Source organism: Nerophis ophidion, linkage group LG05, assembly GCF_033978795.1.
Source record: "Nerophis ophidion isolate RoL-2023_Sa linkage group LG05, RoL_Noph_v1.0, whole genome shotgun sequence".
Classification (NCBI taxonomy): Eukaryota; Metazoa; Chordata; class Actinopteri; order Syngnathiformes; family Syngnathidae; genus Nerophis; species Nerophis ophidion.
The window spans coordinates 62,726,492-62,749,210 of record NC_084615.1 but is presented as its reverse complement, the minus strand read 5'-3'; the positions used below and the strand labels follow the sequence as shown (position 1 = coordinate 62,749,210).

Genomic DNA, 22,719 nt, shown 5'->3' with positions numbered 1-22,719 from the left:
AGTAGCCCAGAGGCTACTGCCAATGCCATCACCCAGCCACTAAAACACGACCACGACGTGGGACCACTTAGTCACATCCTCTGCAATTTCTCTAAAGTAGAACTAGGCTACCAGCTGACAAAACCGCGGGTGTAAGTTTTTCTGCAAAAGCTTGGTCAACGTGACACTCGCAGTTACCAGCTGTGATATAAGCATTCTGTGTGCCTGCCTTGACATTCCACAACACTCAAGCCAAAGCTGTGTTATTGATGTCGAAGATGAAGTGCATCTAAAGAGTTCTCTTCAACTTCGGTAGGACAGCTGTCCTGCCGTTATCTTTCGACATTGCTCGAGTCACAGGGTCACCGATGTAGAGATGTGTTATTGATGAGACAGGAGTTGAAGATAAAGTCCTTTAAAAAGTTGTTCTGCCAAAAGTTGGTCAACTTTAGTTGTCGCGGTGAAGATAGCCCCAAGGTTAGCTGCCTGTTGTTGTTAGAATGGTTCCCCCTTAACCTGTAAATGGAAGTACCGCCTGGTGAATACTTTTATCAATCACCAAATCATACAGAACAAGAAAGGATAATTAAATTAGTTTTTTCACCAAACCTACCTATCTCTCACATAGATATCATGTACAAAAAAGTAAGTAGAATGACATGTCTAACACTTATAAAGAGGCAGGTGTCACAACAATTAATGCACATAATGACAAAACACAAATCGGGTATTTTCATGTAACATACTCATTTTTGTGTAATTCTCGCAATAATAAGACATTATATAATATGATATATTAACAGGGCGCCCTGCGATGAGGTGGCGACTTGTCCAGAGTGTACCCTGCCTTCCGCCCGATTGTAGCTGAGATAGGTGCCAGCGCCCCCCGCGACCCCGAAAGGGAATAAGCGGTAGAAAATGGATGAATGGATGGATATTGACAGGGCTTCACGGTGGAAGAGGGGTTAGTGCGTCTGCCTCACAATACGAAGGTTCTGCAGTGCTGGGTTCAATCCCAGGCTCGGGATCTTTCTGTGTGGAGTTTGGATGTCCTCCCCGTGAATGTGTGGGTTCCCTCCGGGTACACCGGCTTCCTCCCACCTCCAAAGAAATGCACCTGGGGATAGGTTGATTGGCAACACTAAATGTTCCCTAGTGTGTGAATGTGAGTGTGAATGTTATCTGTCTATCTGTGTTGGCCCTGTGATCAGGTGGTGACTTGTCCAGGGTGTACCCCGCCTTCCGCCCGATTGTTGCTGAGATAGGCACCAGCGCCCCCCGTGACCCCAAAAGGGAATAAGCGGTAGGAAATGGATTGATGGAATATATTAACAAGGCATATACACCCTGTTACATACAGTATATGCTTTAAAAAATATCCATCCATCCATATCCTACCGCTTGTCCTGTTCGGGATGGCGGGGGGTCGCTGGTGCCTATCTCAGCTGCATTCAGGCGGAAGGCAGGATACACCCTGGACAAGTCACCACCTCAACACAGGGCCAACACAGATACACAGACAACATTCACACTCACACAGTAGAGCCAATTTAGTGTTGCCAATCAACCTATCCCCAGGTGCATGTCTTTGGAGGTGGGAGGAAGGAACCCACGCAGTCACGGGGAGAACATGCAAACTCCACACAATTTGCGAAGCCACTATATTTGAAGATCGATGCAAACGACTTGTTCACAAGTTGCATTTGTCTCCATTTGACTGGTATACACTGAAGGCCTGATGGACTAGGATCTAAATAACACCAGTGTTGGTCTTCTTACCCGAAAGAAGTAATTAGTTACAGTTGCAAATTACTTCTCCCACAAAGTAATCACCTCATTGTAAGAGCAAAGTAACCGGGACATTATTTTTCATACCGTTATTTTATACGTCTCGTTATTGTATACCTTATTTTATAGGCAGCTGATGTGTGGCCGAAACCAGGCACCTTGCGCTTCATTCAACCAAACTGTCGTAACAAGCCACTTTACTTTTGTCAGTAACAGTAACGGCGTTGCAACCATGGGAACAGTAATTAATCCGATTACTCGCTACTGAAAAAAATAACGCAGTTATACTCAAAAGCCGTTGTTACCAACACTGAATAACGCACACTAAACATTGTATGCACACTATAAAATTGTGTGTACTATTAGTCGACTGCCTTATTTTTAAATTCAAAGATTGTTGTGTGTACTTTACAGGGCTTTTACCATGGAGACACTCATTTACTGTACACTAATTTCATGATGTTCCTACCTGGAACTATTTTCAGTTTTCAAATATGCAGCAGAAATGTACCACTTTTTATGGGCATTTTAGAAGCAGTCCTATTGTACATCTACAATGTAAACCTCTTTTTTTGTGTGCACCAAAGGTTCTCTCATGGGAGAGGCTGCGGCACTAACTGCGAATGTAAAGAATAATTTATTTATTTTTTTAAATGCATATTCACATAGGAGATACGTTAATATCATATTGTCTATATGAAATAATACACGGTAAATGGTTGCACTTGAATAGCGCATTCTACCCATTTTTTAAGAAGCTCAAAGCGCTTTGACAGCATAATAAACGTCATCAAAAAAAAAATACACAAATTATATATATGTGGTTATAATGTTTTTCATTTTTTGTATGTTCAGTAAAAGGAGAGCATCTATCTATATCTTGACAAAAAAACAAAACAAAAAAAAAACAATGACTTGTTTGGGAACTGTTGGCAGTGGTTATGCAAGTATAACTTTTCAGGAACTCAACTCACCTTTAATTTGTGTTCCTAAATTTGGCCAGCATCCCTTTCGATGCCTGCCAAAAATGGCACCTGGCCCGGTCAAATGCATCCTAAATCAAAACTTTTAGATTTGGCTCTGTCGTTTGGATCTGATCAGACTGTGCCATTGTACCTAATGTTTTGGCCAGTGAATGTAGTTCTGTTGACACTGTGTAACACAGCGGCGTGTACGCTCGCGCTCACGTGCGCGCATGCACAGACCTCCAATCAGTGCGTGGGCGCGCGCGCGTGCTCGCAGGCCAAGAGTTCACCGGTGTGTGGCTAACTGACGGACTGTACTTCGGTCACTACAGCGGCTGAGCTTTGAGGGTGTAAACCGAGCCGGACAGGATCTTGTGGGGAGTCGCCGCCCGGCACTAAAGTGCTGCTTCGCCCATGGATGTACGCTAAGCCACTGAAAGTCTGCCGGATAAAGTTGAAGCAGAGTTCTTGTTGACTGAGGACACTGGCGACGATGCCGTCTTTATCAACGCCTGGGCAGTAAGTAAACGACACGTTATTTTTGACTTCTACGTTGTTTATGTTCTTTTTCAGGCGGCATTGTTAAGTTTATTGCCAAACATTTAGAACCTGCCCACTGTCTGCACTTATCTGTGGAGTCTTTCAAAGTGTCTGACAAGTAGCTCATGTAGTGTAGCGTAAATGGCATGTTTGTTATTTGTGAGACCGCGATGAGGTGGTGACTTGTCCAGGGTGTACCCCACCTTCCGCCTGATTGTAGCTGAGATAGGCACCAGAGCCCCCCGCGATCCCAAAGGGAATACGCGGTAAAAAAAAAATGGATGGATGTTATTTGTGAGAGTATAAATTCTCATTCATTTTTAGGAGTACATTCATATAAAAACACATTTTGACTGACGCTAAATGCTTCTATGCTGATGAGTAAATCAAGTTAATTAAGACACTCACTTAAAATGCCATCTTAATTGAAATACATCCTAGGCCTGCCACACACAGGATTCCTCTGACTATATTACATACATAATTGAAAAGATTATGTTATAGGGATAATTAAATATGCCACAGCATTAGCCTGGCATCTGGTTTTGAAGGTGCTTATATGATGACGTCACAGCCTGCTTGATATAACAAGACATTTCTGAAGTGTGTTTCCATGACAACTCTGCCTCCTGGATTAAATGGCGGTTTAAAGGGGGTCTGTGTTTCAAGTAATTACTGGATAATATGGGTCAACTAAGAGGGAAGGGATGTGACAAGTGTTTGTTGACTCATAGTAGAAAAACCGTATTTATTTTAATTTTGTAGGTGTTGATGAGAGTGGGAGGACCAAGTCATGATGGCCATTGGAGTGGATAGCTGACACCGTGGAATGAGAGAGGATGGAGAATATAGACAATCCTGTCCCTGAGAGTAACAACCCGAATGGGTTTTTCAACCGAGTTTTTAATGTTTCTCTGGATGTGGAGAATGAGACTGGCAGTGTTTATATTCAGGAGACTGGGTCAGGGCCTGAAGAGATGCAGGGTGAGACCCGGCCTGCGTCTTTTCAGACCCCTGTCAAGGACAGACAAGAGGTCAACCGAAGACCCCGCGCCACTGGGGGCATCTGGAAGATCTTGAACCGGAAAAGAGCTGTGTCAGAGCTGGAACGAAGACCCCACTCCATGATCCTCCTCGGGGAGGCTTCTATCCCCAAACTAACTTTTGCTGATAAAGTTCGCTCCTTTAAAAAACTTAAATCCCCTTCTGTGTTCAGGGGGAAGGCTGGGAAATTGTCTAGTGCCAAACTCAGCAGCTCTCTGGTGGATGAGGACTCTTTCTGCCGAGATGTTGGTACGCCACAGCAATCCACCAGGGGCCCACTTAGGCACCGTGGCAAGAGGCATTCATATGCTGGTTACACAGGAGAGTTTGACTGTTCTTTCGAAGACATTGACCTCACAGCTCCGATAGATGACCATCAGCCCACTGTGGTGCCAGAGACTACAGCTCAGAATGGGTGTAAACCATCAGAAAGAGTTTCATACTCAAAAAGAAGCCACAACAATTCAACTAGCTATAACAAAACAAATGCAGTAATTTGTGAGGAGCCGAGTATTAAGACTAGCAAAAGTACCCACCACGGTGCAGGAAGGCGACAAAAAGATGTGTGGAGTTATTTGAGGAGGATCTCTCTTTTGGGGAAGGCCAATCCTGTCTATTCGGAGAGGAGCTTTGATTCGGAGCTCCACTCTCTAGATAAAACTATTGACTCAGACTATGGTTCTGTAGACTTTGAGAATGTCAAAGACTATCAAGCACTGCCCCCAAAACATTCGGACATTAAGGGCCATTTTGGTGGACTGTTAAAATTTTTTAACAATGTAGCAGAAACTGCCCGAAAGTGGCGGACACCATCCCGCTCGTTCTCACCCCCAGAGGAAGAGAAAACCCCAGATAACTCCCCACAGGATCCTCAGCGCACAGTACACAAAGTTCACAGTGTGTCCCTAACACTCCACAGCGAATCCCATCCAAAATGTCAGAATGCCCCATCTTCACCATTGACCACTAAATCCTCACACTCCAGTTGCTTCGACTGCGAAGCCCCAGCATCTGTGACAGGTAACAGATCTCCGAAAGTTGTCTTAAAAGCTTTCAGGGCATGTTCTGTGTCCGGAAGCATCAATGGCCTTCAAACTTCAAAGTGTAGAGGCAAACATATAGACATAGCAAACCGCAGGTCCACAGCTACAATAGAGAAGCATATCCCTCATGCAGTTATGAGTATTGAAATGGAAAAAGGTGCTGGGAATGTAAGGAATCCATTAAACTGCTTGCACCAGGGACAAAAGGTAAAGGAAGACAAAGGAAATGAAGAGGATTCCAAGGAGGCTGCTCTTGATTTCCACCCAATACCGGAAGGGAATGTCCACGCACCAGAAGATTGTAAAGAGAGCACACCTGATGGTGTTCCATCCTCTGATTCCACAGAAGAGATATTTAAGGTATGTAATATCAATGTACTATGTTCATTGCCACATTTACTAAACTTTTGAGGAGGTCAGTAACAGAACGTTTCATTGTGATGCCATAACCTCATTCTATCGCAGGCTTTTTTTCCCCTCATCATTAACACTGCCAGTGGCATGCATCATGCAAATACTATGTCTGTGTTCAAAACGTGGTTCATGTAACACTTTAAATCAGAGACATTCTTTTTCCAGCAGCATCAACATAATAGACATAGCATCAAAGCTTTTAGACATTTCTCCATGATTTCAGTACAAGTAGGTGTGGTTCATTTACTGTGGGAAAAAAAGCATTCAACAACTTAAACATCCACAACTTGAGTTATTTAGTTGTCACTTAGCCCCATCTATTGGAGACAGGCGGTAGTACTACAATGGTGTACAACTTTAAGCCAGACATGTTTGCCAGCCTCATGTAGCATGCAAGGACAGACTTTTTCCCATGAAGCTTGTGACTGCGCCCAGAGCATGGTGATGCCTGTGCTTCATGGCAGAAACCCTTTCTTTTTTTATTCCAGTGAATGTATTAGTCATGTCCCTGCCAGTCAAACTGAATCAGTACACGTTAGCCCAACTCTTGTTGACAAAATGAGATACGACATCTCAATACTCAGCACACTTTTATAAGGGCTGTTAATGCAAGCGTGGTGTTAAAAACTGTTTTGGAAAGTGCACACCGATGATAGTTAAGTTGACATATGCTGCCATTAAAATCTATATTTTTTTTCTTTGGTAGAATTTGCAAGTGTATTTTTCTCTTGTATGACATGTTTTAAAAGGCATTTCCACCTATTGTGTTTGCTCCTGTTTTCACATTGCATTAGTAAATATGTTCTTGTGTCAAATTGAAACGATCAAATCAAATTGGATTCTTTCACATCCTCAAACAGGTAATGCAATCATTCGCTATAATGTTAGATACACCTGCGATCAAATAATAATACAATAAATATTCCATAATTTTTTGTGGCTCATAGAGGATGCCAAACAGACCGGAAGTGCATTACAATTTAATTCTGAGGGCTGGAGGGCTAAATTAATGGAATAGTGTCAATGAATACAGTACCTCTGCCCTCATCCTGATCCTCACTAACTGTAATGTTTTTATTAATGGTTTATTCAACACCTGACTGGCAAAGTCTTGTGAAAATCGGAATTCTTATTTTTTGTTTAAAGCCGCTAACTGTATGTCAGTGACTGTTGGGAAAACACAGCTAGTAATGGCCTAAGACTTCTGCAAGGCACTGTATACTAGGGTTTCAGCTATCAATTATTTAATAACTTATCGAGTCATCTGTCAATTTTATTATTTGATTAATTGAGTCATCAGATAAAACACACTTTTAACCTCAATGCAAAAAAATATAAAAACAACTCTGCTGTTCTGATGCCATACATGATGGCACCTCCACTACTGTTCTCATGTGCTCTTTTTCAGCGGCCCTACGGACACTATGTTTGTGTACTTTAGATTTCGGCCGCTCCATGTCGTCAAGATTTGGTCAATTTTCATTAGTTACACTCATTAAAAGATTAATCAAATAGCATAGTATAGATCAATGCTTTTTAATTGTTTAAATCAATTTGTCATTGCAGCCCTTCTGCATGCTGTTAAATAACCCCGTCAAGGATAATAAACAATGTTTTTTGATTGACACTGTCAGACAGCTGTTGTGGAATTTTTTTTATTGTTAAACTAGAACAAAAGACACCCACATGTTGTACATTATGTGGTATTTATATGTAATGTAAATAGTTGGGCTTGAGTATCTTTGTCTGCCATTGTGTTTTATTACAATTGTATGCTTATGTTTATTGTATATTTGTTTTAAATATATAATTCTTGAAATAATGAAAAACACATTTTCTTCAATATTTTCATGTAAAATAAAGTTTGATTAAATAATAATTGATACTGATTGATGATCAATAATAATCTCCCCCCATACTTGAATGAAAAATTGAGTGAAACGCTTATTTCTAAAACACATTGTTAAAACAATACCTCTCAGTATACTCTTAGAATTCTGTAGTTCTCATTCGATTTCAGGTACATTTGTACCTATTATTGTGTCCAATGAGTGTTTAATATTGTGCATTGTGTCCGGGCCAAGCCTCTGAGAATGTTTGCCAATCCCAGCTGTGTGAGCAGATTGCAAACCAGACAGGCAGCAGTGTAAGACTGCCAGGCCCAGCATTGCCCCTCTCTAGCACAGAGAAGACCTCTGTGCCCCAGAAGCTACTGCGCCCTCGTCCCCGGCCGGCATCAGCTGTATTGGATCTGCAGAGACCAAACCCAGACCAAGATCTCCACAACCATTATAGTGAGTTTGGCTCACTATGCTGGCGGAAGCACAGACCTAATCCCACCATGCAACACTCACCGGGGCTTAGATGGATGACCGCTCGTCCCAGGCCTTGCTCTGTCATTGAAACCAGTGTTTGTAGAGAGATGCAGTCCACGGAGCTGCACCACAGAGTAAGACGTCAAATTCATCATTTGTGCATATATTAACTGCATTAGATAAGAATATTGAAAAATCTGCTATTAGTGGGCCTGTACATACAGCTCTATACACATTATAATACGGTAAATATAACAAACGTCCTGTATACTGGAGATGCTTCTGAAAATTTCAAACGGTGGTCTGAGTCCCACTTATCGTCGCCACCACCTTACTGATAAATATAGCACAAGGCCGTAATGAATCAAACACTACAGAGCGCTGAAGGGCAGCCCGTTACTAACCCAGTATTTATACACCGCTCACTGTTAGCTGCAACAATGCAAGCATGCTCTGCCCCATTTATAAATACAGGGCTATATTTCTGGATTCCACTTTTTCACCGGCTCACATTCCCCGTCTTTTTCCTGTCTCTTTGTGGCCTCTCCTTTCCTCTCTGTTTTTTAGTATGTCCAATTCTTTGCCGTGTCACTACCATAAGCTCTACTTCTCATTGGCCTCCCTTAAAGTAAGTTTGTTTGAACCTTAAAGGCTGGTTGCCTCTCAGAGTTTTTCAGTAGGGACTACAACACTAACCAATACACCACATTTAGCAGATGAGAACTAGACATGACTTGACTTTACAGAAAAAGCAGTAAGGCAGAGTGTTAGGTCAACAGGCTATTGTGCATGTGTCAACATATATATGCGCTGCATCATATATTTTATATATGAAATGTAGGATATGACCTACTGTAACTCTAACTGACTGAGTATATTCTAGGCCTTGTCTCGCCCTCCGGGGGTGTCTCCATTAGAGCCCCCACTGAGAGTTTCTCTGCAGCGGTGCCACTCCTTACCTCTGCCTCCCAGCACCCTCACTACCTTGGCTCTACTCCTGCCTCATTCAGGTATCACATCACACAACTGTGTTAAATTGAATTACATTATTTGTTGCCAACTTACCTGCCTTTCCAACACATGTAGGTCAGTCATCATCAGTGCGCCTGCGATCTAGAGGGGGCAGCTGCAGAAGGAAGAGACTGCTACGACCTGGGTCAGAACCACTGCAAGTCAACATTGTAAGTGAAACACACCATTAAGCACACTGCCTTACTGTCTCTTTAACTGAGTGTTAAAGAAAAACAGCGCTATAGAATGTGTGTTAGAGGTGAGGGGGTTCTAGTATGTATCACTAACATTAAACATTTCATCTTGAACCTACTGACTGATGAATGCAGGTTAATACACTATGATTATCCTGAATTGTAAAAGAGCATCATGGCTGTTTAGTGGGGTGTTTCACCAATGATTTACAGAAATGGTTCATTTGTTCAGTAAGACTGAAGAATCGGGATAGGTATTTTTCACATTTGAATTTACACTACCAATTTCCAGTGTGTGGAAATTTATGTCGGTACTCAAAAGTACTTTGGTACTTTTTTGTGTTTTCATGTGTTAATAAATGTTAATTTCTTTAATAATGAAATCTTTTGTTTTATTTAACCACTAACAGTAATTAGATAATCCAAATTGTGCTGTCCTGTTGTTATATCTTGAATTGTTTATTTGCAAGTATATTACCATAGATTGTGTATGTAGTGTCAATTCCATGATGAACAATGGCAATGTTTAGGCTACGGTGTGTTTCCTAGCCAGGAAGTAGTCTTTGCAATTAGGCTGAATGCGCCAGGCTAGTCTTTTGTTGCACCCCACAAAGTAAGTGTTATTCCTTTTACATACCATCTGTTTGATTGTAACATGCATCTTAGTTGTAGTTTTAATTACCAAATTTGGAGGTGTTCGAATGGACATGTTAAATCGCCAATACTAATCAGTAGTATGCATATAGTACAGCCAATGTAAATTAGCATCACACTAGTGCATTTAGAAAAGTGGGGCCTTACTCTGGGGCCGCTCTGAAAAATAAAAACGTTCTACGCAGCCCTGAGGTCCTTCCAAGCTGTTCCATAAACAAGGGCCATAATAGTGGAAAGAGGTCATGATTTTTTTGTCCTGACTTTTGGAATAATTAGGAGATGAGTGCTGGAGGTTCTCAGGGCCCACAAAGGTTCATAGGGTAAAAGCAAATCTGAAAGATAAAAAGGCCCAATACCATAAAAACATTTATAAACCATAAGAAAAACTTTAAAATCGATCCTGAAACACACGGGGAGCCAATACAGAGATTTTAAAACTGGTGTAAAGTGAGCCCGCCTTCTGGTCTTCGTTAGGACACATGTCGCTGAATTTTGGAAAAGTTGTAAAGGTGCAACAAAAGCTTTGAATATGTTACCATTTTATTTTTTGTATTTAATTTATATCTGGTAGTACCGATGGAATTAGGTTGGTAACTATGAAAGTACCTGATTTGGTTCCACTCCTGACTGAAGAGTGCATGTTCTGGAAATTGTTGTTTTTAAAAACTTCTATGTATTGTACGATACAGTATTTTGCACTCAATGGGGACATTTTTCTTAAGGGATTACATTGATCATTTGATGCTAGCTACACTGAAATTATCTTCTCTCTTCAAACATGAGTTCTCCAAAACTGTGATACACCTGCATTAAGTTGGTCTTTAGTGACTATAATAATGTTTGCAAACCATTGCACATTGTTGCCATGACACTGGCTGTCTCCTGTTCATTTTCTTGCTTCTATCTTTAGGTATCCTTTTTAAGCAAGAGCTAAAAGGAGACTCTGTGTGGGTGAGAGAGAGAGAATAGGGGGTGGAAGAGAAAAAGAGAGGCAACGAGACATGCTTCCATTTTAATGTGCACGTGTGTGTTGTAGCTTCCCCTAGAGTAGGGACATGCAGTTTTGAAAATGTATTTAAACGGTGAGACACTAATATGATTTTGTTAAAAAATTGTACACATTTCACTAGACATAATGCAGAATATGTGGATAGTTGCTTCAACAAAGGATTTTAAGGTACACTGCAGTGTGTGTTACAGTTTCTATTTGGATGACTACTTCAGCCTGGAGGCCTCAAGCAAAAAGAAAGCATTCTCACTGCAGTGGATTAACTGCTAATGCTGACGCCTCTCTTCTTCATTTTATTTAAATGGATTTCTTCTCCAGTCACTGCCCCCTCTCCTTTCTTTTTCTCTCCTCTCTTTTGCACATGTTTCTTCAGTTGAAGGGACAGTTTGTTGTGGTTTGGTACTGATGCTCTGATAGAATCTTCATTGCCAACTTGTCAGAAAGAGAGACTTATTAAGGTCTTAATGCAGATTAAAACTTAAATCAGAAATCTTACATGATTAAGTGTAAAACCAACCTGGGTATGTGTGGTCGTAATCATGTTATGTAACCATTTCTATTAATTATGAATGTATTAGTCAGCAGGTATGGGGTTAGTTGGGGTGAAGAGTAGACCAGTCATGGGAAGTGTTACTTGTTCATGCAATTTTCGACGGATGTGACTCATTCTTTTTATTTTCCTATATTAATGATGTTAGATCTGTATTGTTGTTGTTGGGGACAAGTGTTGTAAGTTAGTGTTGGCTACAAACACTATGATGGATACATTGGATGACTGTTTCTGATATCTATGTTTCTGTATCTGTCCCTATTTCAAATAAACCGAAAAAAAAAAAGAATAACATGGTAATTTTTTAATTCCTCTACTTAAATTATGGTGTTACAGCCCTAATTATACACGATCGTAATTATGGATGTGTTATATGCATTGATTATTTGAGTCATTTTATTGACAACGTTCAGATGACTAAATTGGTTGTGTTGTCTTTGGCAAATATTCAACAAATATATATTCTTGAAGAATAGGATATCCTCTCTTCCACTGCAAGCATCTACACTGTGAGCCACAGGAGACCTATAATCCATAATCTGTGTTCATTCAGCACCACTAGTATGCTGGCAAGGTGCAAGTTTTCAGTTGAAACTAAAAAGAAATTACAATATTATTCCTGCAATTAGATTTACAATGTAAAACTAATACATGGTATATGCTAATAACAATCAAATCAGGATATTTCAAGTCTTGCTCATATATAATTTTGATAATTGTAGCTTACATTCTATGAAAACCTTTAATTGAAATCAAAATATTAGTATTTTTTAACACTGTAAGGTCGGAAATTTAGGAGTATAACAAATAAAAGCTTGACATATCTCACTTTGCATGTAATGAGCTTATATCACATATAGGGCTGGGCGATATGGCCTTTTATTAATATGTCGATATTTTTAGGCCATGTCACAATACTTTGCCTTAGCCTTGAATGAACTTGATGCATTTTATCACACCAGTATGATGATTCTATGTTTCTACATTAAAACCTTCTGGTTCATCCTGCATTAATATATGCTAATTTTAAAATTTCATACAAAGAGGGAAACCACAACTAAGTCAATTTACCAAAACTGTATTTATTAAACAAATATTAAGCAGTGGCACAGACATTCATGTCATTTCCAAAACAGAAAGTGCAAGATTGTCAGAGGCATTTTAAAACAAGCTATGAGTTCACTTTTGTGCATGATGTCACTAAGATGACATATCAAAACAACACTAAATTAAAGTGCACTTTTTGTACAAAGCACCGCTACAGTGTTTTGAAACAAATAAAGTGCACTTTTGTGCATGATGTCACAAAAGATATTTCAATAACTGTCAAATAAAAATTAGCTACATAATAGGAAATCAAATACTGTATGTCCTTCGCTATGTGGTAGGTTCCTATGGACTTTATCTCCTTCTGTCGTTGACTATTTGTTTTATATGGTGTTGATGTGGAAATGGTTGCTTGGGCAGAGATGATGACATGCGGAGTTTCATCCATCCATCCATCCATCCAAGCACTCTTCATTCTCTAGTGGCTGACTTTTCAAATGATTCTACACATTAGCAGTGCTGCTACTTTTTGTAGCAATGCTTTTGCCGCATACTTCTTCACCATCTACCCGCTTAGAATTTCATTGCTGCAACACGTGCCAAAGTAGTTGGAAAAGGGCATGTTCACCACTGTGTTACATCACCTTTTCTTTTTAACAACACTCAATAATTATTTGGGAACTGAGTAAAATAATTGTTGAAGCTTTAAAATTGGAATTCTTTCCCATTCTTGTTTTGTGTAGAGCTTCAGTCGTTCAACAGTCCGGGGTCTCCGCTGTTGTATTTTACGCTTCATAATGCGCCACACATTTTCGATGGGAAACAGGTCTGGAGACAGGTCCCGCAATCTTTTTTTACGAAGCCACGCTGTTGTAACACGTGCTGAATGTGGCTTGGCATTGTCTTGCTGAAATAAGCAGGGGCGTCCATGAAAAAGACGGCGCTTAGATTGCAGCGTATGTTATTCCAAAAGCTGTATGTACCTATCAGCATTAATGGTGCCTTCACAGATGTGTAAGTTACCCATGCCTTGGGGACTAATGCACCCTCATACCATCACAGACGCTTGCTTTTGAACTTTGCGTCGATAACAGTCTGGATGGTTAGCTTCCCCTTTGGTCCGGATGACACGATGACAAATATTTCCCAAAAAAATTTGAAATGTGTACACGTCAATCCACAGAACACTTCTCCACTTTGCATCAGTCCATCTTAGATGATCTCGGGCCCAGAGAAGCTGGCGGCGTTTCTGGATGTTGTTGATAAATGGCTTTCGCTTTGCATAGTAAAGCTTTAATTTGCACTTACAGATGTAGCGACAAACTGTATTTAGTGACAGTGGTTTTCTGACGTGTTCCTGAGCTCTTGTGGTGATGTCCTTTAGAGATTATTGTCGGTTTTTGATAAAGTGCCGTCTGAGGATCGAAGGTCACGGTGATTCAATGTTGGTTTCCGTCCATGCCGTTTACGTGGAGTGATTTCTCCAGATTCTCTGAACATTTTGATGATATTATGGACCGTAAATGTTGAAATCCTTGAAATTTCTTGCAATTGCACTTTGAGAAACGCTGTTCTTAAACTGTTTGACTATTTGCTCACCCAGTAGTGGACAAAGGGGTGTACCTCACCCCATCCTTTCTTATGAGAGACTGAGCATTTTTTGGGAAGCTGTTTTAATACCCAAACATGGCACCCACCTGTTCCCAATTAGCCAGCACACCTGTGGGATGTTCCAAATAAGTGTTTGATGAGCATTCCTCAACTTTATCAGTATTTATTGCCACCTTTCCCAAGTTTATTGTCACATTTATTGTCACAAATTCTAAAGTAAAAGATTATTTGCAAAAAAAAATGTTAATCAGTTTGAAAATCAAATATGTTGTCTTTGTAGCATATTCAACTGAATTTGGGTTGATAATGATTTGCAAATATTTGTATTCCGTTTATATTTACATCCAACACAATTTCCCAACTCATATGGAAAGGGGGTTTGTAAGAAGGTGCGCTTGTTTTACGTCTCTGTGAAAAGAAAAGACAACAAAGAGCGAGAAGAGCCTGTAGTGTAATGCCCACAGTTAAAACCAACTGCGTGAGAACGTATACTCGAATATCACGATATAGTCATTTTCTATATCTTACAGAGACAAACCTGTGATATATCGAGTGTATTCGATATATCGCCCAGCCCTAATCTCATATCAGTTTCTCATTTATTGCTGGCATGAATGAACTTTTGCCTGATTATTCAATTTTTTTTGTGTTTCACCTGTATATGCACTGTGACTTCCTCCAGCCACCAGCTGTAACAGTTCTGATAAAGTGCTGCTGATGGAATCTAAGCAGGTGGTTGTGTCACAGCTTCCCGGGGCTGTTTCTCCTACCAAATGGGTTAGTGCTTGTCAGGTGTGTTCATGTGGGTTATTGTTGGTGCATGCATAAGTGGTAATGGTGTTTAAGTGTGTGTGTGTGTGTGTGTGTGTGTGTGTGTGTGTGTGTGTGTGTGTGTGTGTGTGTGCGTGTGCGTGTGCGTGTACGTGCGTGTGTGCAAGTGTGTTTGGGACACACAGAAGCTCTGGGCCTTTTTCTTATGTAACTGTTGAGAGAGTTTCCTTTGCTCCCTATAAAAGCTATTCCCGCTTTTATTTAATATGGCTGCATGTTCCCAGGGACTGCGTGGTAACTCTGATCTGACTCACTGAAATAGCCAGCTTTACTGTAACTCTTGTTGTAATTATTTTCTATACCTTTTCAGATTGTCTATGTCCCTGGTTTTGTGTTTAGGCTTTGTTGTAGCTTTATAATTTGTATTTCCACAGGGCTATGTTGATGTCATATTAGGACATTTAGGTCATGTTAGTATGGATGGTTTGATAAATGCGTTATATAATATTTTTCTTTTGAGACAACTTTAAGGGGGCATTCTTGTCCAAATTCGACTGTATTGCAGTAATTTTAATGATTCTACAGATAACCCCATTGCTGTACCGATACTCCATAGATACTGGCATATACAGTCCTCCCTCCCTACATCGCACTTCAAATATTGTGACGTTATTACATTGCAGATTTTTTTACAGCACATTTTACATGTTTTTGGCCTAAATTAAGTGTTACCTTAAGTTTTGTTTATGTATTATCTATATTTTAGTTTAGTATTTGTCTTTTTTGTGATTATTATGCTGTGGCGATCAATAAAGATATTTACTAAGCGGGACACCCATTTCCATGTAAAGAGCGAATACTGCTAACACCAATGGGCTAACAATAGGGGGCTAAACATGGCACTAGTGCTGAGCGATATGGCCTTTTATTAATATCTCGATATTTTTTAAGCCATATCACGATACACAATATATATCTCGATAATTTGCCTTAGCCTTGAATAAACACTTGATGCATATAATCACAGCAGTATGATGATTCTATGTTTCTACATTAAAACATTCTTCTTCATACTGCATTAATATGTGCTCATTTTAAACTTTCATGCAGAGAGGGAAACCACAATTAAGTCCATTTACCATTCATGTCAATTCAAAACAGAAAGTGCAAGATTGTCAGAGACAATTTAAAACAAGCTATGAGTGCACTTTTGTAAATTATGTCGCCCAAGATGACATATCAAAACAACACTAAATTAAAGTGCACTTTTTGTACAGAACGCCACTACAATAGTTAAAAACAAATAAAGTGCATTTTTGTGCATGATGCCACACAAAATATTTCAATAACTGTCAAATGGGACGGCGTGGCGCAGTTGGGAGAGTGGCCGTGCCAGCAACCTGAGGGTTCCTGGTTCAATCCCCATCTTCTACCAAACTCGTCACGCCTGTTGTGTCCTTGAGCAAGACACTTCACCCTTGCTCCTGATGGTTCGTGGTTAGGGCCTTGCATGGCAGCTCCCGCCATCAGTGTGTGAATGTGTGTGTGTATGGGTGAATGTGGAAATAGTGTCAAAGCGCTTTGAGTACCTTGAAGGTAGAAAAGCGCTTTACAAGTATAACCCATTTAAATAAAAATTAGCTGCGTAACAGGAAATCAAATAGTGTATGTCCTTTGCTATGTGGTAGGTTAATACAGACCTTATTAAATTCTGTTATTGACTATTTTTTTCAAACGATCTGGAATTGGTTGCTTTGGCATTTTGTGGGTATGGCACTGAACGGAGATGTTGATATGCAGTTTCAAACACTCTTCATTTTCTAGTGGGGGACTTTTCAAATGATGCTACAAATTAGCAGTCGGTGCTACTTTTTCTAACAACGCTTTGGCCGCATACTTGTTCGACATATTCCCGCTTGAAGCCAAACCAGCACCAGACAATGCGCCCCGTGCTGTTTTTCATAGGAATTAATTCTTCCTTCGTTTGATACCAGATTGGCACCTTCTTTCTCTCGTATTACCACCCGCACCACTCCGTTAGCATCACAGCTAATTTTACCTATGCTTTGATTGATTGATTGATTGATACTTTTATTAGTAGATTGCACAGTTCAGTACATATTCCGTACAATTGACCACTAAATGGTAACACCCGAATAAGTTTTTCAACTTGTTTAAGTCGGGGTCCACGTTAATCAATTCATGGTACAAATATATACTATCAACATAATACAGTCATCACACAAGTTAATCATCATAGTATGTACATTGAATTATTTACATTATTTACAATCCGGGGGGTGGGATGAGGAGCTTTGGTTGATATCAGAACTTCAGTCATCAACAATTGCATCAACAGAGAAATGTGGACATTGAAACAGTGTAGGTCTTATTTAGTAGGATATGTACAGCCAGCAGAGAACATAGTGAGTTCAGATAGCATAAGAACAAGTATATACATTAGAAGTACATTTGAGTTGTTTATAATCCGGGGAGATGGGATGTGAATGGAGGAGGGTATTAGTAAAGTGTTGAAGTTGCCTGGAGGTGTTGTTTTAGAGCGGTTTTGAAGGAATATAGAGATGCACTTACTTGTATACCTGTTGGGAGTGCATTCCACATTGATGTGGCATAGAAAGAGAATGAGTTAAGACCTTTGTTAGATCGGAATCTGGGTTTAACGTGGTTTGTGGAGCTCCCCCTGGTGTTGTGGTTATGGTGGTCATTTATGTTAAGGAAGTAGTTTGACATATACTTCGGTATCAAGGAGGTGTAGCGGATTTTATAAACTAGGCTCAGTGCAAGTTGTTTTACTCTGTCCTCCACCCTGAGCCAGCCCACTTTGGAGAAGTGGGTTGGATTGAGGTGTGATCTGGGGTGGAGGTCTAAAAGTAACCGGACTAGCTTATTCTGGGATGTTTGGAGTCTAGATTTGAGGGTTTTGGAGGTGCAGGGGTACCAGGAGGTGCAAGCGTAATCGAAGAAGGGTTGAATGAGAGGCCCCGCTAGAATCCTCAAGGTGCTTTTGTTGACCAGAGAGGAGATTCTGTAGAGGAATCTCGTTCTTTGGTTGACCTTTTTGATCACCTTGGTCGCCATTTTATCACAGGAAAGATTAGCCTCTAGAATGGAACCTAGGTAGGTGATCTCATCCTTCCTGGTGATAACAATGTCACCCACTTTTATAGTGAAGTCACTGACCTTCTTAAGTTTGATATGGGACCCAAATAGGATGGATTCCGTTTTACCTAAGTGTATGGATAGCTTGTTGTCAGCGAGCCAGGTGCAAATATTGAGGAGTTCAGCACTGAGGATTTGTTCCACCTGTGACTTGTCCTTGCCGGATACCAGCAGGGCCGAGTCATCCGCAAACAGGAACAATTCACAGTGGCATGCTGATGGCATGTCATTTACGTATATTAGGAACAGTAAAGGTCCTAGTATACTGCCGTGAGGGACTCCACAGCTTACTGAGAGGGGAGGGGACATGGTGCCGTTCACCTCTACCACCTGTTTCCTCCCCTCCAAGTAAGATTGCATCCAGCTCGATGAGGTTTCGTCGAATCCGATTGCTCGGAGCTTATCCAACAGTATAGCGTGGTTAACGGTGTCAAAGGCCTTCTGAAAGTCCACCATGACCATGCCGCAGTATTTGCCCGCGTCCACCTCATGTTTGATGTGGTCCGTCAGATAGAGAAGGCATGTGTCAGTGGAGTGGTTAGTTCTGAAGCCGGATTGGAATTTGTACATTAGTTTATTAGTAGCAAGGTATCTATCAACCTGTTCATAAACTATTTTCTCCATTACTTTCGAAATAGAACTGAGAATAGAAACAGGTCGGTAGTTACCGGGTTCTAATTTGCTTCCTTTTTTATAAAGGGGGGTTACTCTTGCTATCTTGAAATCCTTGGGTACTTGGCCTTGTTTGATTGAGAGGTTTATTATATGAGTGATTATTGGGGCAATGGTGGGGGCAGAGTCCATGAGGAATCTGGAGGGGATATTGTCAAGGCCGGTGGCCTTGTTTGGGTGGAGCGCGCTCAATTTATTAAGCACCTCGTTAGCTGAGACCATTTCTAAATGCTGCTACCTTTCATGCGAGGGCGTATGACGCGACAGTATGTGACGTATGTAAGAAGGTGCACTTGACTGTGAGAAGGAGAGACAGGAAAGAGCGAGAAGAGCCTGGAGTGTAATGCCAGCAGCTAAAAGCAACTGCGTGAGAACGTATACTCAAATGTCACAATATAGTCATTTTCTATATCGCACAGAGACAAACCCGTGATATATCTAGTAAATCGATATATCGCTCAGCCCTTCATGGCGCTATCTTCAGCACGTCAATCTCAAATTGACAAAATCTTGGCTGAACACATTTTTATATACTTCATTTTTAACACCTGGCTCATCAATAAGACATCTCTACATTGGTGAGACTTTGACCAGAGTAATGTCAAAAGACTACAGCAGGATGTAGCGTGTAAGTCAGTGCAACAATTACGGCTAACAAGACCGCTTGCTATAAGCTATTAGAACCTGTTCGGCCAAAGTAAAGGTTAACTCTTTTATTGCACTTCATCTTCGACATCAAGAAAACAGCTTTGTCTTGAGCGATAACGCAAGGAATTCTAACATCGCAGCTAACGATGGTAGCTGTGACTGTTGACCCAAGTTTTTGCAGAACAACTTGCACCCGTATTTCAGCACATGGCAGCCCAGTTTGACATCAGAGGAATTGCCCAGAATGTGAACTCATCATTTTCAATCAGGAGGCCACGATCCGTATCTACCCCTGGTTTCAACTTTATAAGAACAGTTTGTGGAAGGGCCTTTTCTGTTCCAGCATGACTCAGATCCAGTGCACAAAGCAAGGTCCATAAGAACATGCTTTAACTTCAACACAATTAAAACACCTTTTAGATGAATGAGAGCATTGTGAGCCAGGCTCAGTAACCACTGACCTTACACGTGTTATCCTGCATTGATGAATGACCATTCAAATGACTTATTCCTATGTATTGTTAAAAGCCTTCCAAGAAGAGGTTTGTATGGTTCTTGTGCTACATTCCCTCATGTAATGTTTACTACAAAAAAGTAATGCTAATGATAAAGAGGAGTTTGTTATACATGTCATGTTAAGTGGATATGCTAAATACATTAATAATCTTTTCAGCTGGAAAGTTGTCATTTTATTGACTGTGCACAAAGTATTTGATACTTGTCATTTTGGATGCTGCCTCAGCTTTCTCTCTGGTCACCCTCAGGCCAAACCCCTACACACTGGAAGTTCAATAAATTTACTGACAGCCTGCCATATGAACTTAAACCATGAAGTTAGCTAATTGCAGAACACAATTAGCAGTTAATACAAAATATTATGACTGATACATTTTTTTTTAACATAAATAAATGCTTCTATAATTAAAATAATTTTGTCTCATTTTGCTTCGAAACATTTACTATTGCTCATCTAGCTCAGGGTGCCACACAGTGTGACAAAAATGCTGATCTCTGCACATGTGGAGCACTTGCACTACACAGAAAATAAATGTATTTTAAAGTTTTCATCATCAGCAAGGAGTTTTGGCTATTTTTCATTGCTCCTTTGGTTGGTCTGATGACTGCTGTCATCCCCGCTATCTAAAGCAATGTATGTTTGTTTAATAAAAGCATAAACAAATATAAAATGCAAATGCATGAAATTCCTGCAGTGATCCGATTTAGGAATGACGTTTTCCGCCATGACTGTATCTTATATATTATTCAAATCTTCCACTCAATTAAATAGGGGCCATAATTGTGACAACATCTCATGTAACAGACAAGCTGCGTGGGCTTATCATAAGTGGTACGGTAACTTCTTGGTAGTGAACTGCTCTAGGGAGGTTTGCTATAGAAAGTATTTCATTGGCTTCCTAAAAACTACTCAAACTGGCTTATGCAGATTTTATTAGATAAACACAAAATGCAAACATTCATGTGGACTTTAAGCTAACATTCCTTTAAAAATAGACAGTACATGTGTAAAGACAGAAAGGTTGAGATAACACATTTAAAATGACTACATCATATTCAGATTTGGGAAAATTTTGGCTTTACTTACTTTTCAATTCATTATGCACATTATTTTAAGTAGCGTACCTCCTAAAATTAATGATAAAATATAATTGCCCGCAAAATGTTCTGGTAATTATAGTGTGTCCTGTAGGCCTCAGTAAAAGGTGGGGTGAATTTTCCTGACAGTTGACACTTCCTGTGTACATTATTTTGTTGTACTTTCTGTCTCTGACCTCCCAGGCTCCCTGCGACACCACATGCAACGTCATAGAAAGCTCTCCATCACATACACGTATTATGCAACCACTTCACTCTGCCTTCCCCTTCTTGTCCTGAGTTCAGAGCGCCTCATCCTGCCGACAATCACTTGCATCTCTTATAGTTCCCTTTTCTTATGTTAACTTATTCTAAACTCCTTAATGTTTATTTTTCACTAGCTCACCTCACTTGCTTTCTCCCCACGTGGTCCTCCCTCCAGGTATTTGACAGCACCGGCTTCTATGTGATGTGTGGGAGTGTGAAGATTTACCATCTTTATTTATTTAGCGTTATTATTATTTTGTCATACAACACATAGTCTGCTATGTTTTTGATATGTCATTTTACCCAATACTAATGAATTAACCCTTTATTAGGGTAGGGGGCCCAAAATAGATGTTGCATATGCATCATGAAACTGCGTCATTTCTTATGTAAAAAATAAAAATAACCATAGTGAATTGCCCTGTAAAGAATTAAAGTAATACTGTAATATCATTGCACGCCGGTATTTTTGAAAACAGTAAAGCTGTGAAATTAATTTACCAATGAGAACAGATGCAAACACCTATTGTGAGAAAACTATATTTATTGCCCACCACAACATAATGTCAGATAAAAGAGGGCCTCATAGATATATAAAAAAAAAAAGGAGTGATCTTTACTGCTGTGAAGTACTTTCTGCAAAATTCTAACACACGTAGCATGCAAAAACTCAGCCAGGTTTCCAGTGTTCATGGCCTCAGGTGGCTGACATGCTCTAATGAGTTGTGACACTCGTAAACATACTCCTAACTGGCGTAGTGCTAGTGCAATAGTGCAGCGCACGCCTGCACAAATCAGAGCCTGAAATAGGTCATGCTTTTTTTTTTGCCTCAAATGCCTACTGCCTGGGTTTTGAACACACAAACACAAATTGTATATGAAACAAAATGATACTAACATACTGGGAACATAATATATTCTGAATGTTACCTTTGTAAAATGAGTCAAAGTTGATGATGATGATGAATTTGATTTATAGCACTATTTTCCTGTTACTCAAAGCGTGTGACACTGAGAACCTGTCATTCATTAACACCACAGTCAAACTTTGATGGTGGTAAGCTACATTTGTAGCCACAGCTGCCCTAGAGTAGACATATGGAAATGTGGCTACCAATTTGCCTACAGCAACTCGGACCACCACTAAATCATACACTAGTGCAGGAGTTAAAAATATTTGACCGGAGGCCGGTGTAATGTATGTACATATATATATATATATATATATATATATATATATATATATATATATATATATATATATATATATATATATATATATATATATATATATATATGTATGTATGTATGTATGTATATGTATACACACACACATACGTACATGTTTGTATATATATATATATATATATATATATATATATATATATATACGCATATATACATACAGTATATATATATATGTA

General features: G+C 39.9%; 1 protein-coding gene across 5 annotated transcripts in view; it reads left to right on the top strand.

The window, feature by feature from the left end:
- Positions 1-3,005: 3,005 nt before the first annotated feature.
- The window catches only part of LOC133553486 (rho guanine nucleotide exchange factor 9), an 81,264-nt gene continuing 61,550 nt past the window's right edge, over positions 3,006-22,719 (top strand). For 2 of the 5 annotated variants that reach the window (XM_061901733.1, XM_061901736.1), the window contains exons 1-5: positions 3,007-3,251; positions 4,038-5,719; positions 7,884-8,222; positions 8,972-9,098; positions 9,175-9,269. In XM_061901733.1, coding sequence (XP_061757717.1) covers positions 4,112-5,719; positions 7,884-8,222; positions 8,972-9,098; positions 9,175-9,269 — 2,169 coding nt within the window. In that variant the 5' untranslated portion in view covers positions 3,007-3,251; positions 4,038-4,111. Of the gene's footprint in view, positions 3,252-4,037; positions 5,720-7,883; positions 8,223-8,971; positions 9,099-9,174; positions 9,270-22,719 lie in introns of all 5 variants that reach the window. The other 3 variants (XM_061901735.1, XM_061901734.1, XM_061901737.1) reach the window with 3 other exon arrangements.